The following is a 16,872-nucleotide window of genomic DNA, read 5'->3' on the forward strand; positions in this document are numbered from 1 at the left end:
GGGTTGTGATTCCGTTATTGACAGTGTACGCCCCTTCTGGGGTGGCGCATCGTCAGGACCGGGTGCTGTTTTTCGGGAGGGGCTTTTGCCATACCTGCAGCATGATACGCGGGATTTGATCTTTGGGGGGGATTTTAATTGTGTTACGTGTGTGAGGGATTGCTCTAGTGCTCACCCTCGGAATGTTTTGGCCGCTTTAATTGAGGTTTTGCGTGCGTGCGGGTTTCGCGATGCGGCTGTTTTGTGTGGCGGCTCGTTGGAGTATACCTTCGCTGCGCGTGGGGCGAGTTCTAGGTTGGATAGGTTCTATGTTTCTGGTGGGGAGTGTTCGGTTTTTGATTTTCGCACGGTCCCGGTGGCTTTCTCGGATCATTGTTTGGTGGTTGTCCGGGTTGGTGTCCGGAGTCAGGTGCGGGTGGGGCCTGGGTGGTGGAAACTTAATTGTCGGTTATTGCGTTGTCCACGTATTTGTGCGCAGTTTCGGGCCTGGTGGGTTGGCATCGTTGCCCGGAAGGCTGATTTCTCCTCTTTGTTCGTTTGGTGGGAGTGGTGTAAGGTGGAGTGTCGGAGGTTTTTTGGGATTGTTGCTAAGTGGGAGGCTGCCGGGAGGTTTGGTCTGCTGCGGTTACTTCAGGCGCGTTTGTCTTCTTTATATGTGCAGTTGAATGCTGGGGTTGACTGCTTTAGTGAGATTGCTGAGTGTAAGGAGCGTATTTGTGATTTACGTGCGGTGTTGGCTGACGGTGTTCGCATGCGTGCTCGTGTAGCTGAGCGGGTGGATGGGGAGAGGCTCTCTCCCTTTCTTTTAGGGAGGGAGAAGGGTGCTAGGGGTTCTGTTCTTCTCAAGGGCCTTCGGCGGCCTGATGGGTCTGTGATTTCTAGCACAGAGGGTGTTCTGCTTACCGCGCGGCAGGAGTTGGAGGCACTCTATGGGGAGGTGCATGGGGATAGTGTGCTCGCGGGTTCCTTTTTGGACAGGTGCTTCCCCGTTTTGTCGCGCTCGGAGTGTGACCGGTTGGTGCAGGATGTTTCCACGGTGGAGCTCCTGGAGGTGGTTCAGTCGTTTCGTTCTGGGAGAGTGCCGAGTGCGGATGGCCTGCCCATTGAGTTCTACCTTACCTTTTGGGATGTGTTGGGGGAGGTGCTTTTGGAAGTGGTGCAGGCGTGTTTGCGTTTGGGTGCTCTGCCTGATTCCTTTTGTGACAGGATCGTGCGGCTGCTCCCGAAGCCGGGCGATTTGCAGTTGTTTTCCAATTGGAGGCCTATTACGCTCTTAAATGTTGATTATAAAATTCTTTCTAAGGTTTTAGCGCGTCGATGTCGGGGTGTCGTTGCGTCGGTGGTCTCTATGGAGCAGTTTTGTGGTGTGCCTGGCCGTGCCCTGATGCATTGCAATGCCTTACTTCGTGACGTGCTTCTCTATGCGTCCGAGTATCGGCTTTCGGCGGCTATGATCAGCTTGGACTGGTCCAAGGCCTTTGATCGGGTGTCTTTAGAGTTTGTTTTTAGTGCTATGGAGAGGCTTGGTTTTCCGGTGGTGTTTGTGGGGTGGGTCCGTTTGTTGTATGTCCGGAGTCGCAGTCGCGTTTGTGTGAATGGGTTTTTTAGCTCATTTTTTCCTATTTGCCGTTCCGTTCGTCAGGGGTGTCCCATGTCCATGCTTTTGTATGTGATTTTTCAGGAACCTCTTTTCCGGGCGGTGAAAGCGTGTTCCTTGATTGTGCCTCCTTGTCTGCCGTCCGGTTTCCGGCTACCCGTTTGCGGGTATGCTGACGACACCATTCTATTTCTAGCTTCGGAGGGTTCTGTTGAAGCTGTCCAGGAGGTTCTCCTGCGGTTTGAGTCCGCTACGGGGGCCGTTCTTAATCGGGAGAAGTCGGGGTTGATGGGGATCGGTGTGTGGGCCTCCCGCTTGGTGTGGGATAGGTCGTGGTTTCCGGTGGTCTCCTCGATTCGGGTTCTTGGGGTTACTTGGTTTGCCTCCTATGACCACTCCTTGAAGTGGAAATGGGGTGCTGTCTCTCGGTTGGTTGGGGTTGCGATTGGCCTCTTGTCGCATCGTCCTTTGACGATTTATCAGCGGGGACTGCTTGTTGCGTGTAAGGTCTTGTCGCGTGTCTGGTTTGTGGCTCGATGTTTCCCGTTGGATCGTCGGAAGGCCTTGAGTTTGGAGAGTGTGGTGTATAGATATGTATGGTGTGGGCGTTATCAACCGGTGCGCCGTTCGACGTTGGTGTTAGGGGGGTGTTGGCATTCCTGACGTCTTCACGAAGGCCAAGGCCCTCTTCTGGGTCTCGTTGCGTCGGGGGCTGGCTCTCGGTGGGGGGTTGAATACGCTGAGTGTTTTTTCTGCTCGCTTCGCTTCAGTTTTTTGGTTGATTTGGGGGTTTGTCAGGAGGTGGCCTTGTTTACCCCCCCCCCCTGTTTATTCTTGGGCCGTGGGCATTCTTCGGGAGCTGTGCCGCCATCCTGGGTTTCTGTCCTTCTCGTGCAAGGCTGTGTATGGGGTGTTGTTGCCCCGGGTGCGGCCTCGAGTGGAGGGCTTATTCCCATGTTGGGATTGGGGTGGTATCTGGTCGTGTTTGGGGGCACGGTTCTTGGCGCCTCAGCAGCGTGAATTGCTGTTTCGGGTTCTGCATTTGTCGCTGGCGACAAATGAGCGGTTGTGTATGCTTGGCTTGCGTGATTCTGGGGCGTGTGTTCATTGTGGTTTAAGTGAATCGCAGGTGCATGTATTTTATTTTTGTGTCCGGTTACAGGGGTTGGTGGACTGGTTTCGGGATGTCCTGGAGGTGTTTTGTGGTCCGGGTTGTCGGGGTGATGTTTTGCAGTTTTTGTTTTTGTATTTTCCGGCTTAGCCGCTGCGGGTGCGTAATACATTATGTGTTTTGGTTGCTGATTATGTGTTTTGTGTGTGGGTTGGGAGGCGGGAGGGTTTTGGGGTTGCCCGAATTTTAGAATTTTTACGGGGGCGCATGCGGTTTACCTGGTGGTGGTTGCAGTGCGCTTTTCCGGAGGAGTTTGGTCGGTGGTTCACAGATGCCTATGTGCGTGGGGTTGCCTTTGGGTCGGCAGGTGCCTTGGTGGGAAGGTGATGTTCTCGTCTTGGGTGGGGTTGGGGTGTCGATGGGGGTTTAGAGGGGTTGGGGGGTTTCGGGGTTTGCTTTGCTATGCGCTCCCTTTCCGCTTCTTTGGGTGTCCTTGGCGGGGGTTGCGTGTGATTGTGTCTCTCTCCCCTTGAGATGCTGCTGCTCCTGTGTGTGTGTGGTGTGTTTCCGTACCTCCGGGTGCCGGTTGTGTCCGTATGCGTGTGGGTGTGTGGTTTTGAGGGGGGTTTTGGCTCCTGCGTGGGCCTGGGTTTTCTGCTGTACTGTTTTCTACTGTTCTTTTTGTGGCCGTGTTTCGCTTTGGCCTGTGACCCATTATTTTGCGTGCTTGGGTGCTGTGTGGTGTGCCGTGGTTGTGTGGGTGGTATGAGTGTGTTTGTCTTGTTGTTTAGAGTGTGTTTAGTGTGTGTGTACATACTTTCTTCTCATTTAGTGTATGTCATTTTCCTGGGTAGCGCGTGTATGGTCCTATGCTCCTTTGTTCTTCTGTATGTGTGGTAGGCGTGGTTTTGTGCACATGATTCTATGTCCACGTCTGTGTAGGTTTTGTGTTCTTGGTTCCCGGTGTGTTTAAATGTTATTTATGTACTTTATTGTTTTCTTTATTTTTCATGTAATTTTCTTTGCCATGTTCTGTGTTGCTATGTAGATATGAACTGTTTAGCCTATTGTTTCCATGTACTGTTTTAGCACTTAATTCCCCGTACTGTTTAGCTCATTGCTTCAATGCGTTTTTATTTTGTTCAGCGCTTGTGTTTGTTTTGCGGTTGCTGTTATTGTTTAGTGTACAGACTGTTTATCCCTGTGTACTGTTCCTTCATTGGTATACTTGATGTGTACAGGTTTGCGTTGTTTTGTGTGTTCTTGTATTTGTGTAATTTATAAAATAAAAAAAAAAAAAACATACCTAAGGTAAAACAACGGTAATTGGTAAATTGCGGGAAGCACGGCTGTTGCGAGTGTTACGAGCAGTCAGGAAAACAATGCCGCTCCCATGTGGGTTGCGCTCCACGTGGCGATTTCGGAATATCATGTGATATATACAGAGAATGGGAAGACGATGGCATGCATTTTAAAACAAGTTCCATAATAATCAGAAAGTAAATGGAATTTTCACAAATAGTTTTATTATTGACAGCATTAACGTCATGTTGCACACTGCGTGTATTGTTTTGATGTCTTTGCAAAGGTCTTAAGATGGGACTGGGTTTAACGTCCATGGATGTGACTGCTGCTACCATCAACCTGTGAAAAAGCTCCTATCAAGTGTCTTCATTTTATTTAAGACATCATAGTATAGTTGTTTTAGTGCAACAGAGTGTACTCCTGAAGCTGTCAGATTACTGACAAAATATTGAACAATTAAAAAGGAAAGATTAAGTGATCTAGTGTTTCTTCACCCCTCCAGATGGTAGATGATATTTGCGTAGAATGGAAAATATCACCCTAAAATTATTGATAGTCATTTATTACGGCAGTCATAATAGTCATAGAATACAGCAGAGTACTAGTTAAATAGACTTTCAGCCTAAGTAAATTTAATTAAATAGTCAATAATAATTATATATTCAGAGAAAATATGTTCATTAATAAATTATATTGGTGTAAGCAAGCAAGTAATTATCAAAAGAAGGCACCAAACCGGGAAGGCTATGTAGCACCATCAAATACGCAAAATAATCAGAGGGCGCTACATATCACCAAGGATGCCAATACGAGAACAAAAACGCATAAGGCGAACGATATCAAAAGTATCTGAGTCACCAAGAATTCTAGCGAGGGACAGGTGACCGCGAGGGGCGGTCGGAAAGCAAGACACACGCTCGTCCTGGAAGTCAGGACATTCAAGAAGGACATGCACGACCGTAAGAGGGACAATGCAACTAGGATAATAAGGGGCAGGGCGGCGCTCCATCAAGTGACCATGGGTTAAGCGAGTATGGCCAATACGCAACCTCGCCAGAGCTGTTTCCCACCTCTGGTTACGGTGGAAGGAGGACGGCCACGAGGAAACACAACATTTAAGAGTACGTAGCTTGTTACCAGTAAAAGACAACCAAGAAGCCTGCCAACGGGTAAGGACTGAGGAATGGATAACCGGGTAAAAGTCGGAATACGGAATGCCTTTACGAGAGATGGGACAAGAGCGGACAGCTTCCTTGGCGGCAGCATCCGCACGCTCATTTAAAGACACACCAATATGGCTGGGAACCCAACAAAACTCAACCGACTTAAATTTACTGTGAACGAGAAACAGCCAATGCTGGATCTCGACAACTACTGGATAAACCGGATTAAAGGACCCGAGAGCCATGAGGGCACTACGAGAGTCAACAACAACTACAAAGGAAGACTGACAACGAGAAAGCAGGAGACGAAGAGCATAGAGAATAGCATAAAGTTCCGCTGTAAAGATGCTAGTCTCCGGAGGCAAGCGACACATATAAGTGCGATCAGGAAAAACAACAGAGTAGCCATTACCGTCCGCTGACTTAGACCCATCGGTGAAGACAGAAACGGAGCGGGAGTGAGAAGAAAAGTGCTCGAGGAAAAGGCGTTTTAGAACCGTAGGAGGGGTAAAAGCTTTAGTGATACGGGTCAAGGATGTACAAAACCGCGGAAGAGGGACCCTCCACGGGGGCAAAGAAGGAACAACACGAGGAGAAACATCAGAAATACGAACGGAAAGAATATCCTGTAGGCGAGATAACCGGACAGAAAGAGGGAGGTGGTGAAGAGGAACAGGAACCGCAGGAGGGGTAAAAGTTAAAGCACGACAGAGGCGAGAGGAAGGATGTTGCAAGGACCGCGCAAGATAGCGAAGACAGTAGCGATCACGGCGGTCCTGGAGAGACAGGAAGCCAGTGTCAACATACAAGCTAAGGATGGGAGTCGAACGAAAGGCACCAGAACTGAGGCGCAACCCAGTATGGTGCAAAGCATCAAGACGGCGAAGAGTAGAAGGAGAAGCAGACGAGTAAGCAGGGCAACCATAATCAAGCTTAGACAGGACGAGAGAGGAATGTAAAGCAAGGAGAGTGCGCCTATCTGCCCCCCAAGAAGTATGGGACAAGACCCGAAGGAGGGTAAGGGCCTTAGAGCAGTCAACACGGAGGTAAGAGATATGGGGAGACCAAGACAAACGAGTGTCAAGGAATAACCCCAAAAGCTTCGCGGAATCTTTGTATTCAAGGGGATGACCATAAAGTGACAAAGAGGGACGAAGAACAACCCGTTTCCGCGTAAAAGTCATGGCACAAGTCTTAGAAGTAGAGAACTTGAAGCCATGATCTGTGGCCCAAGACGACACGGCATCAATTGCAAGTTGAAGCCGGCGTTGAAGGAGAGGCGAATCATCACCCTGACAACAAAGGGTAAGATCATCGACATAGAGAGCGGAGAAGACACCAGAAGGAAGAGAGGAAAGAAAACCATTGAGGGCAACCAGAAAAAGAGTAGTGCTCAGAACACTACCCTGGGGCACACCTTCGTATTGCTGAAAAGAGGGAGAGAGAGCGGTACCAAGGCGCACCCGAAAGGAACGACGAGAGAGGAAGCTGCGGAGAAAGAGAGGGAGATGACCACGAAGGCCAAAAGAATGAAGTTGAGATAGGATATGATAACGCCAAGTGGTGTCGTAAGCTTTTTCCAGGCCAAAAAGGACGGCAACGGAGGTCTTCGCAGCAAAAGCAGTACGAATATAGACCTCCAAGTTCACCAGGACATCTGTCGTGCTGCGGCACTTGCGGAAACCAAATTGAGAAGGGGAGAGGAGGTGATGGTGTTCCAGGAACCACATCAGACGAACGTTAACCATACGTTCAAAGAGTTTGCAGACACAACTTGTGAGAGCAATAGGGCGAAAGTCCTTAGGGGAAGTACCCAGAGACCCCGGTTTGCGAACAGGGAGGACAACGGCATCGAGCCAGTCCTCAGGGACTGACGACGACTCCCAGATCCGATTATACAGACTCAGTAAATACTGAGACGTGCTCGGAGGGAGATGGCGAAGCATCTCATAATGAATACCATCGGAGCCCGCCGCCGTAGAACCGCAGAGGGCCAGGGCAGAACGAAGTTCAGAGAGAGAGAAGGGATCATTATAGGGAAGCTGAAGATGAGTGCAGAAATCTAAAGGACGAGACTCAAGGACAGGTTTACGAAGAAGGAAAGATTGGAGAAGATGAAGACCAGAGCTAACAGAAGAAAAGTGAGAACCCAGTTCGGAAGCGACCTGCAACGGGTCCGCCACAAGAGTATCATGGAGGTGAAGGACCAGTGAAACATCGGGAACGAACTTACCCGCTATCTTGCGGATACGCTTCCAGATCTGGGCCAGAGGGGTTTCGGACGTAATTGTTGAGACATAAGATGCCCAACATTCACGTTTAGCCGTACGGATGGCCCTACGGGCCACCGCACTCGCTTTCCGAAAGAAAAGAAAAGAATCGGCGGTCTGCCTACGGCGGTGCCTCTTCCAGGCTGCACGCTTACAGCGGACAGCCCGAGCACAGTCCGCATTCCACCAGGGAACGCACTTCCGCGGACCCCGAGAGGAAGAGCGAGGAATAGAGCGAAGGGCAGCGTTGAAGACAGTGTCATGAAAAAGGAGGAGAGCGCGAGAGAGAGGCAGAAAGGAGAGGTCAGAGAGAGCAGCACTGAGGGTAAATAGGGTCCAGTCTGCCTTAGCAAACTGCCACCTAGGGAAAGAGAGGGAAGGGCGAAAAGAGAAAAAGGAAACAAGGATGGGGAAATGATCACTTCCATGGAGGTCATCAAGAACCTGCCACGTGAAATCTAAGTAAAGAGAAGAAGAGCAGAGAGAAAGATCAAGACAAGAAAGGGTGCGAGTCCGAGAGTCCAAATGAGTGGGCTCACCAGAATTCAGAAGAGACAGGGAAGAAGAGAGGAGAAACGGCTCAAGGAGGCGACCCCGGGTATTCGTCAGAACGTCACCCCAAAGAGAATGACGACAATTGAAGTCACCCAGCAGGAGCACAGGCTCCGGCAAGGAGTCTAGGAGGTGTTTCAAATCAGGAAGAGAGAGCGGGACACTCGGGGGGAGATAAATAGAACAAACTGTGTACCATTTCCCCACAAAGATACGAGCAGCAGAACAATGGAGAGGCGAAGGAAAAAGTAAAGGAACAAAGGGAACATCAGCACGAATCAAGAGAGCAGAAGAATTAGAAGCCCCAGCAATGGCTGGGGGAGGGGAGAGAAAGGAATAGCCACGAAAACGACCAGGACGAGCACCAAGCATTGGCTCCTGGAGACAGACACAAAGGGGCGAAAACCGCGAAATCAGCAGTTGGAGTTCGAGGAAATTGGCGTAATAACCTCGAACGTTCCATTGAAGAATGGACAACGACGAGAAGAGAAAGGACAAAACCAGAGAACAAGGAAGAAACCAAGGCGAAAGAGCAACAGAGCACGTTAAAGAATATCAGGGTCGGGATCAGGGTCAGCAAAGTCAGGGTTAGGGGGCATGGGTAAACTGAGCAAAGACGGAGGGAAGGAAACGGGAGAACAGATCAGAGGTGGGCGGGCGGGGTCCGGAGGAGGAGGAGGAGGAGGAAGAGGAGGAGACAACGGAGAGGAGCAGTCAAGGACAGCAGCAGGAAGAGGGGGAGTAGAAAGAGGGGAGCACACCCCAGCAAGAGCAGCAACCGAAAGGGAAGCAGGAGCCAAAGAAACCTCCATAGCAGGAACAGGGAGCGCAATCACTGAAACGGGAGGGGAAGGAGCAACAGAACCAGACGGAGGAGCTGAGGAAGAAAGCGAAGCCTTCTTACCCGCCGGGGAAGAGGAAGGAGAGGAGCCAGGCTTACGCTTCTGACTTAAAGAGACCGGTGTCCCAGCAACTACGTACCGGGCAACGGATTCCAGTGTCTCAACAGGAGAAGCCGAACGAGAGCACACACGACGGCCGCTAGGAGAGCGATGGACATCCGCCCACACCGACAGGCGGTGGGGAGAGCCGATAGATGGAGGAAGAGGATGGGAAGGAGGATCGGAGGGGGACGAGGAAGAAGACACAGGAGACACGACAGACCGGGTAGAAGGAAGGGGAACCCCGGACAGAGGACCAGGAGGAGGATCCTTCGGGAGAGAACCCAAAGGAACAGAGGAGGGGGCAGTGGGCGCATCAGGGTCCTAGGCCCGGAAACGGTTGTGAGTCTGAGGAAGGCGGGAAGGACGAGGAGAGGAAGAGCGCAACACGCGAGCATAAGAGATATGAGCATAAGGCGGGAGCCGGCGAACCTGGCGTCTCGCCTCAGGAAAAGATAAACGCTCCCGGTGCTTCAAGTTGAGGACGGCTGCCTCAAGCTTGTAATGGACACACGCACAGGAGAAGGTAGGATGGGCCAAACCTCCAGCACTTGTTGCAGAGCCGAGGAGAAGGAATGTACTCCTGGACAGAGCACCTGGCACCAGCAAGAATGACAGAGGGTGGAAGGGTCCTACCATCAAAGGTAATCTTCACAACCTGGAGGGGTTGACGGCGACTACCACGAGGGGGACGAGTAACATGTCCACCTGGAGAATAGAATGGCCCTGGGCCGCAAGGATATGTCGAATATCGTCGTGGCAGTCGTGCAGGTCCCGAACACCGGTCGCAACATGGGGCGGGAGCAAAATAGTGCCAACACTGGCATTCAACTGAGCGTTCTTCGAGACCCGAACAGGGGTCTCGCCAAGGCAGGATAAGGCAGCCAAGCGGGAAGCAGCATCCTGAGAAGGAGCAGCAACGACACGTGTACCGAGACGAGTGGGGTTGAAAGTAATGGAGGCATCCACGGAATCAACGAGATGTCGATGGAGGGAGAAATCGTCAGGAGGCGCAGAATCAAGAGGGAGGAGATCAAAATATTTGGCCCATGAAGCGGGACCAAACAAGGCTTGATAGGTAGCAGAACTGGAAGAAATCGAGCGAGGGCGGCCTTGACGAGGACGGCGGTGAGAACCCCCAGAGAGAGAGGGGTTAAAAGGCGCAATAGTTACAACTAGAGAAGGAGCCGCGCCAGGGGACGAGGTAGTCACCACTGGGGGCCTGGGGCTCGACCCAACCACAGAGGAGGGAGGGGAGCCAGGGGAAGGAGTCAGAGAGGCCAAAGGAGGAGCAAGGTCGGGGCCCAATGCAGTGGAGGCTACAGAGCCCGGTCTTCCAGTACGGACCGACTCGGGGGCTTGGTCGCCCACCCCACGAGCCTGAGAAGGTACACCAGAAGCAGCTGAAACGGGGGTTATCATCATTACGAAAAGAAGAATTCATTCACGAATGTGCCCCCATACCCACCATGGAGCCACAATTAGAGGCAGGACACCCAACAAGAAGCTATCGCCGATCTTGCCGGGGCCTCCTAGGGGTGCGTCGTGAGTATACGCCCCACAAACGCCACCTTAAGAAACCGACAGTCCGTCGAGATCGGGTTCAGTGACGAAAGGGGGATTGACAATAAAAGGTTCCCCTCGCTCTCGACATCGGGTACTACAGTTCTACGGGTGCAAGAGACAGGGACAAGAGACCTCCTCAAGCTCCCGGGCGTCAAAATAGAAGAAGTCCAAGGGACGAACCAGAACGAGCAAAAGGTCGGCAGGAAACGGCAAGCAGATAGGAGAAGAGGGGGGAGAAAAACGAAACAGAAGGAAAAGGAAAAGATGCCCAGCAGAATTGGAGAGGACGGCAGCAGGAGCACAAGGCTAGAAAAGGACAGAGGACTGTCCCAAGGAGCATCACACTCCGGCAGCCGTCCACTAAGCCCCCACACGGCGACAACGAGCTGGGCGGGGAGGGGGTTACATTGGTGTAGACAATATATACTTATTAAACTCAAACTGTAATTGAATATATTAACCTTCCTTCTACTACCATTATCGTCGGTGGGAAACAACTATGGCTAGGTTACATATTACCCATGCATGCATAACTCATAGGCACTTAATGGGAACACCGACCTGCTCCTTATTGTCCGAAGTGCAATGTCTGCTCTAACTGTCATGCACCTCCTTTTAGAATATCACGACATTGAAGACGTTCATGTCTCTCGTGTTCCTAGTATAGGGTCATTTTTCCCTCGATAAAATCCCTAATGAATGAGATACCTTCGATATTAATTGCCCTTATGCGTTTGTTCTCGTATGCATGGTGATATTTAGCGCCTTTATTATATATCATGAGACCCTGATAGTGCTACAAAGTCTATCTGTTAAGATTACTAAGACTTAAATTTTTAAATTTAATTACCAAGAGCGGTACCAAGCCTTTTTTTGGTAATTACTTACTTTCTTAGGTAAGCCAATTTTTAAATAAAAAGAATTTCAACATTTAATATTTCAAGGTAACAGAGGGGTTTCTTTTTATGTTTTTAGGGGGCCTGGCAGCTGAGTGGACAGCGCTTCTGATTCGTAGTCCTGAGGTTCCGGGTTCGATCCCCGGTGGAGGCGTAAACAAAATGGGCAGAGTTTCTTTCACCCTGATGCCGTTGTTCACCTAGCAGTGTATAGGTACCTGGGAGTTAGACAGCTACTACGGGCTGCTTCCTGGGGGAGTGTAACAAAAAGGAGGCCTGGTCGAGGACCGGGCCGCGGGGACGCTAAACCCCCGAAATCATCTCAAAATAACCTCAAGATAGGCCAAAGCTTTTATCATCATCACAAGTATTTTCCTTCATCTTCAAGAAACGAAGTATTGATGCAGTGCAAGTATTGTATATATTTTATTATTTTCAATAAAAAATATTTGTCACCTCTCTAAATTTCCTAATTTTAAAACAATATTACATGTAATATTTTAATGTTTGTCCCTGTCTTTATGGGGTAAATAACAAAATCAGCAGAATAACAGTCATTGTCACCTGTCTTTGGCCACCCAACATTTCCTGTAGTCTGGGTCCCCATACAAGGTAAACTGCCAGAGACACATAGCCAAGTCGTCTTCGAGCTGTGACAACATGTCAGTCTACTGATTTTGTTACTTGCTCCACAAAAGACCAAGTAACACATTTTATTATGATACAGAATGGGGTTGTTATTTCTTTTTTGCACTATTCTGCTTAGGTACTTTATCAAAAGTGGCACTTGCCCTGTCCTAAAGGCTTGTTCTGCACCACCTCCCGAAGGGCTACGTATCAAAAGCTTTCTGACAATCCTATAGCATTGCCTGCTATTCCATCTATCTAGTATGATTTATATGGCCCTGCCATAGACCTATTGGATTGTGAGGCAGGACTCGTTGTTTATGATCTCATACTGATGTTTGCTACAAAAAAATGCATGTGTTTTATTAGTCTGTATCTTATGATCCTCTGAAGAACCATGTATGATATTCATGAACGAGAAAATAGTATTTTATTTAGCACTGCCTGTCTCCCTATTTTCTTATTGGCAAAATAATGGCTGCCTTCAAACTTTCTTGTAGTTCCCCTCTTCCTAGTGATTTTTTCACAACCAACACCTGTACAATCATTCACCTGTAAGCACACACGTGAGTCCAACTGTGTGACAATTATCTTCCTGTAATTATAACCCTATTATTCAAGTGCCTGATTCCACAGGTCTCAATGCTACACGCCCACCTACACAAACACCTGTCACCAGATAAGAAACCACTATGCATCTGTAGTCATGCACTTAACTGCAATACACCTGTGACAGTACAACATAATAATTACTTCTGCAGTAATACACTCGAACATTACAAAACTGACGCCACAGACCAACTCTGATATTACCCGCCACTACATACTTAAACAGAACTCACGTCCTCTTTTGCACACAAATAGTAAATACGTGACCAATCCACATATGATACAACACACACGAAAACCAAACATGCATCACAACAAACCTTACCAACGCACACACACACACACACACACACACACACACACACACACACACACACACACACACACACACACACACACACACACACACACTAGGGTTCACCACATACCTGACTCGTCCATAGTGAGGAGTTGAAAGCTGGTGAACGCTGAGGGTCTGGATGAACAACGCAACGAGAAACAAGCCTCTGAAAAAAAAATATAAAAGTTTTTGAGGAATCCAATACATGCAACTCACTATTTACTGTTGTAACACACACACAAACACACACTCACACTCAGGAGATCTGGGGCTGAGTTAACAGCGCTTGGGACTCGTAACCCTAGGGTCTGGGTTCAATCCCCAGCGATCGCGGATAGCAAATTTAGCAGAATTTCTTTCACCCTGATGCCCATATTACTTAATAGTAACTAGGTACCTGGGAGTTAGACAGATGTTACGGGCAGCTCCTGTGTGTGTGTGTGTGTGTGTGTGTGTGTGTGTGTGTGTGTGTGTGTGTGTGTGTGTGTGTGTGTACTCACCTAATTGTGCTTGCGGGGGTTGAGCTCTGGCTCTTTGGTCTCGCCTCTCAACCGTCAATCAACTGATGTACAGATTCCTGAGCCTACTGGGCTCTGTCATATCTACATTTGAAACTGTGTATGAAATCAGCCTCCGCCACATCACTTCCTAGTGCATTCCATTTACTAACTACTCTGACACTGAAAAAGTTTTTTCTAATGTCTCTGTGATTCATTTGGGTACTCAGCTTCCACCTGTGTCCCCTAGTGCGTGTGCCACCCATGTTAAATAATCCATCCTTGTCCACCCTGTAAATTTCCCTGAGAATTTTGTATGTGGTGATTTTGTCTCCCCTAGCTCTTTTTTATTCCAGCGACGTGAGATGCAGTTCACGTAGTCTGTCCTCATAACTCATGCCTCTTAGTTCTGGGACTAGCCTAGTGGCATACCTCTGAACTTTTTCCAGCTTCGTCTTGTGCATGACTAGATAGGGCTCCATGCTGGGGCTGCATACTCCAGAATTAGCGTTACATATGTGGTATTTAAGGTTCTGAAGGATTCCTTACACAGGTTTATGAAAGCAGTTCTGATGTTAGCCAGCCTCGCACAGGCCGCTGATGTTATTCTTGATCTGGGCTCCGGGAGACAGGTTTGGCGTGATATCAACTCCCAGATCTTTCTCTCTGTCCGTTTCGTGAAGGACTTTATCTCCCATTGGGTATCCAGTAACTGACCACCTAGTTTCTCCTCCTAGTTTTATTACCTTACATTTACTTGGGTTGAACTTAAGTAGCCATTTGTCAGACCATTCCTTCACTTTGTCTAGGTCATTTTGTAGCCTCATACTATCCTCCTCTGTCCTGATCCTCCTCATAATTTTTGCATCATCAACACACATCGAGAGTAATAAGTCAATTCCTTCTGGGAGATCATTTACGTATATCAGAAACAGTATAGGTCCAAGGACTGATCCCTGTGGGACTTCATTGGTGACTCCCCGCCACTCCGAGACCTCACCCCTCACGGTGACTCGCTGTGTCCTGTTGCTTAGGTACTCTCTTATCCAGTAGAGTACCTTCCCTTTCACTCCTGCCTGCATCTCCAGTTTGTGCACTAGTCTCTTATGTGGTACTGTGTCAAAAGCTTTCTGGCAGTCCAGAAATATGCAGTCTGCCCAGCCCTCTCTCTCTCTCTCTCTCTCTTGCCTGATTTTTGTTGCCTGTTCATAGAACTCAATTAATCGTTAGGCATGATTTGCCATCTCTGAACCCATTCAGATGTTGTGTTACAAAGTTCTTCCGATCCAGATGTTCCACTAGCTTTTTTTTGCACAATCTTTTCTATCATCTTGCAGGGAATGCAAGTTAAGGACACTGGCTTGTAATTCAGTGCCTCCTGCCTATCACCCTTCTTGTATACTTGTACATTGGCCGTCTTCCAAATTTTTGGCAGTTCACCTGTTACCAGTGACTTGTTGTACACCATGAGGAGTTGTAGGCACAGAGCTTCTGCTCCTTCCTTTAGAATCCATGGTCATATTCCATCCGGGCCTATAGCCTTTGTCACGTCCAAATCTAGCAGATGCTTCCTCACCTCCCCACTGGTAATCACAAACTCTTCTAGTGGTGTCTGGTTTGAAGTTCCCTTCCTTATCTCTAGGACTTCTCCTTGCTCTGAGGTGAAGACTTCCTGGAATTTCTTATTGAGTTCCTCGCACACTTCCTTGTCGTTTGAAGTGAATCTTTCTGCCCCTATCCTCAGTTTCATTACCTGTTCCTTCACTGTTGTTTTCCTCCTGATGATGATGCAGCAGTTTGGGTTGAGTCTTTGCCTTGCTCGCTATGTCATTTTCATATTGCCTCTCTACCTCTCTTCTCACCCTGACATATTCATTCCTGGCGCTCTGGTATCTTTCTCTGCTCTTCACTGTTCTGTTGTTTCTATAGTTTCTCCACGCTCTTTTACTTAGCTGCTTTGTTAGCTTGCATCTCTGATTAAAGCATGGGTTTCTCATCTCCATTTCATTTTTTTCCTTTTGGGCTGGGACGAACTTGTCTGCTGCCTCCTTACACTTCTGTGGGATGTAGTCCATCATGTCTTGAACCGTCTTTCCCTCTGAGCTCTGTTTCCCAAGCTATTTCAGTTAGGCCTTTTCTCATCTCCTCATAGTTTCCCATCCGGAATGCCAGCCTCTTGCTTTCTGGTCCCTTCCTTGAGTACATTAACCCTTCTTCGACCAGATATTCAAGCAACTGTTCACTGTGATCACTCATACCAACGGGGGCTTCAAGACCGATTTCCCTTATGTCTGAATCGTTCAGAGTGAATACTAGGTCGAGTTTTGCTGGTTCATCATTGCCTCTCATTCTCGTGGGACCCTTGACATGCTGACTTAAAAAGTTTCTAGTCGTCACCTCCAGCAGTTTCGCTCTCCATGTTTCCTCATCTCCATGTAGTTCCCTGTTTTCCCAGTCCATCCTTCCATGATTAAAATTCCCCATGATGAGCAAATGGGATCGATTTCTACAGGCAGCAGCAGCTGCTCTCAATGATAATATTAACTGCCATGTTGTTTCTGCCATACTCTTTCCTGGGTCTTCTTTCATATGGTGGTGGGTTATATCACTGCTACTACTACTCTTGGTCCTCATATCATCATGGTGCCTGTTATGAAGTCTCTGAACCATTTGCAGCCCAGAATAACCATCTCAAAACTCCATTCCTTTCTCATCAGTAGAGCCACCACTCTGCCTCCTCCCCTTCCTTTCCTCTCTTTCCTTATTACAGTGTAGCTCTGGGGAAACACCTCAATCATTATGATTCCTGAGAGTTTTGTTTCTGTGAGTCCAATAACATCTGGGTTTACTTGTGTTCTTTCCCTAAATTTACTAGCCTTGTTTGTAATCCCATCTATGTTCGAGTACATGACCTTGAAGCTGACTCTCTTCTGTCCATTCTCAGTTTCTGTTGATTCCACTGGAGTTGGGGGCAAGGGATATCTAGGATGGGTGAGTGTAGGAAGGAGGACTTAGGGGTCTGGGGTGTGAGGGGGCCGGGAGGATCTGGAACAGGGGGCTAGGGGGGTCTGATGTGATGCAGCTGAGGGGGTCCGGGATTGGGGGTTAGTTGGAGAATGGGATGGGGGAGCTGGAGGGGCATGGGGTGGGAGGTCACGGGTTGGGGTATGCAAGGTAGACTGGGGTGGGTTGACAGGGAGGTCAGGGGTTTAGGAGGAGAGGGAGCCTGGGGAGGGGGGGGTGGGGTAGGGAGAAGAACTTGGGGTGAGGAAACTGGGAAGGGCACAGGCTGGAGAAACAGGGAAGGGCATGGGATGCAGGAACAATGAGGATCTGGGGTAGGGGTTGGGAAAGATAAAGGTCATGGGGGGGAAATGGAGGTGGTCTGGGGGCAGGGA

The 16,872-nt window shown here is 49.0% G+C and overlaps 1 protein-coding gene across 1 annotated transcript in view; it reads right to left on the reverse strand.

Moving 5' to 3' along the window:
• Positions 1-16,872, reverse strand: part of LOC123746470 (solute carrier family 49 member 4) — a 308,306-nt gene that overhangs the window by 251,776 nt on the left and 39,658 nt on the right. Inside the window, exon 2 of the mRNA XM_069318233.1 lies at positions 13,066-13,143. Within this exon, the coding sequence (XP_069174334.1) occupies positions 13,066-13,078 (13 nt within the window). The 5' untranslated portion in view covers positions 13,079-13,143. The remainder of the gene's footprint in view (positions 1-13,065; positions 13,144-16,872) is intronic.

Source organism: Procambarus clarkii, chromosome 90 (genome assembly GCF_040958095.1).
Source record: "Procambarus clarkii isolate CNS0578487 chromosome 90, FALCON_Pclarkii_2.0, whole genome shotgun sequence".
In the NCBI taxonomy this organism is placed as follows: Eukaryota; Metazoa; Arthropoda; class Malacostraca; order Decapoda; family Cambaridae; genus Procambarus; species Procambarus clarkii.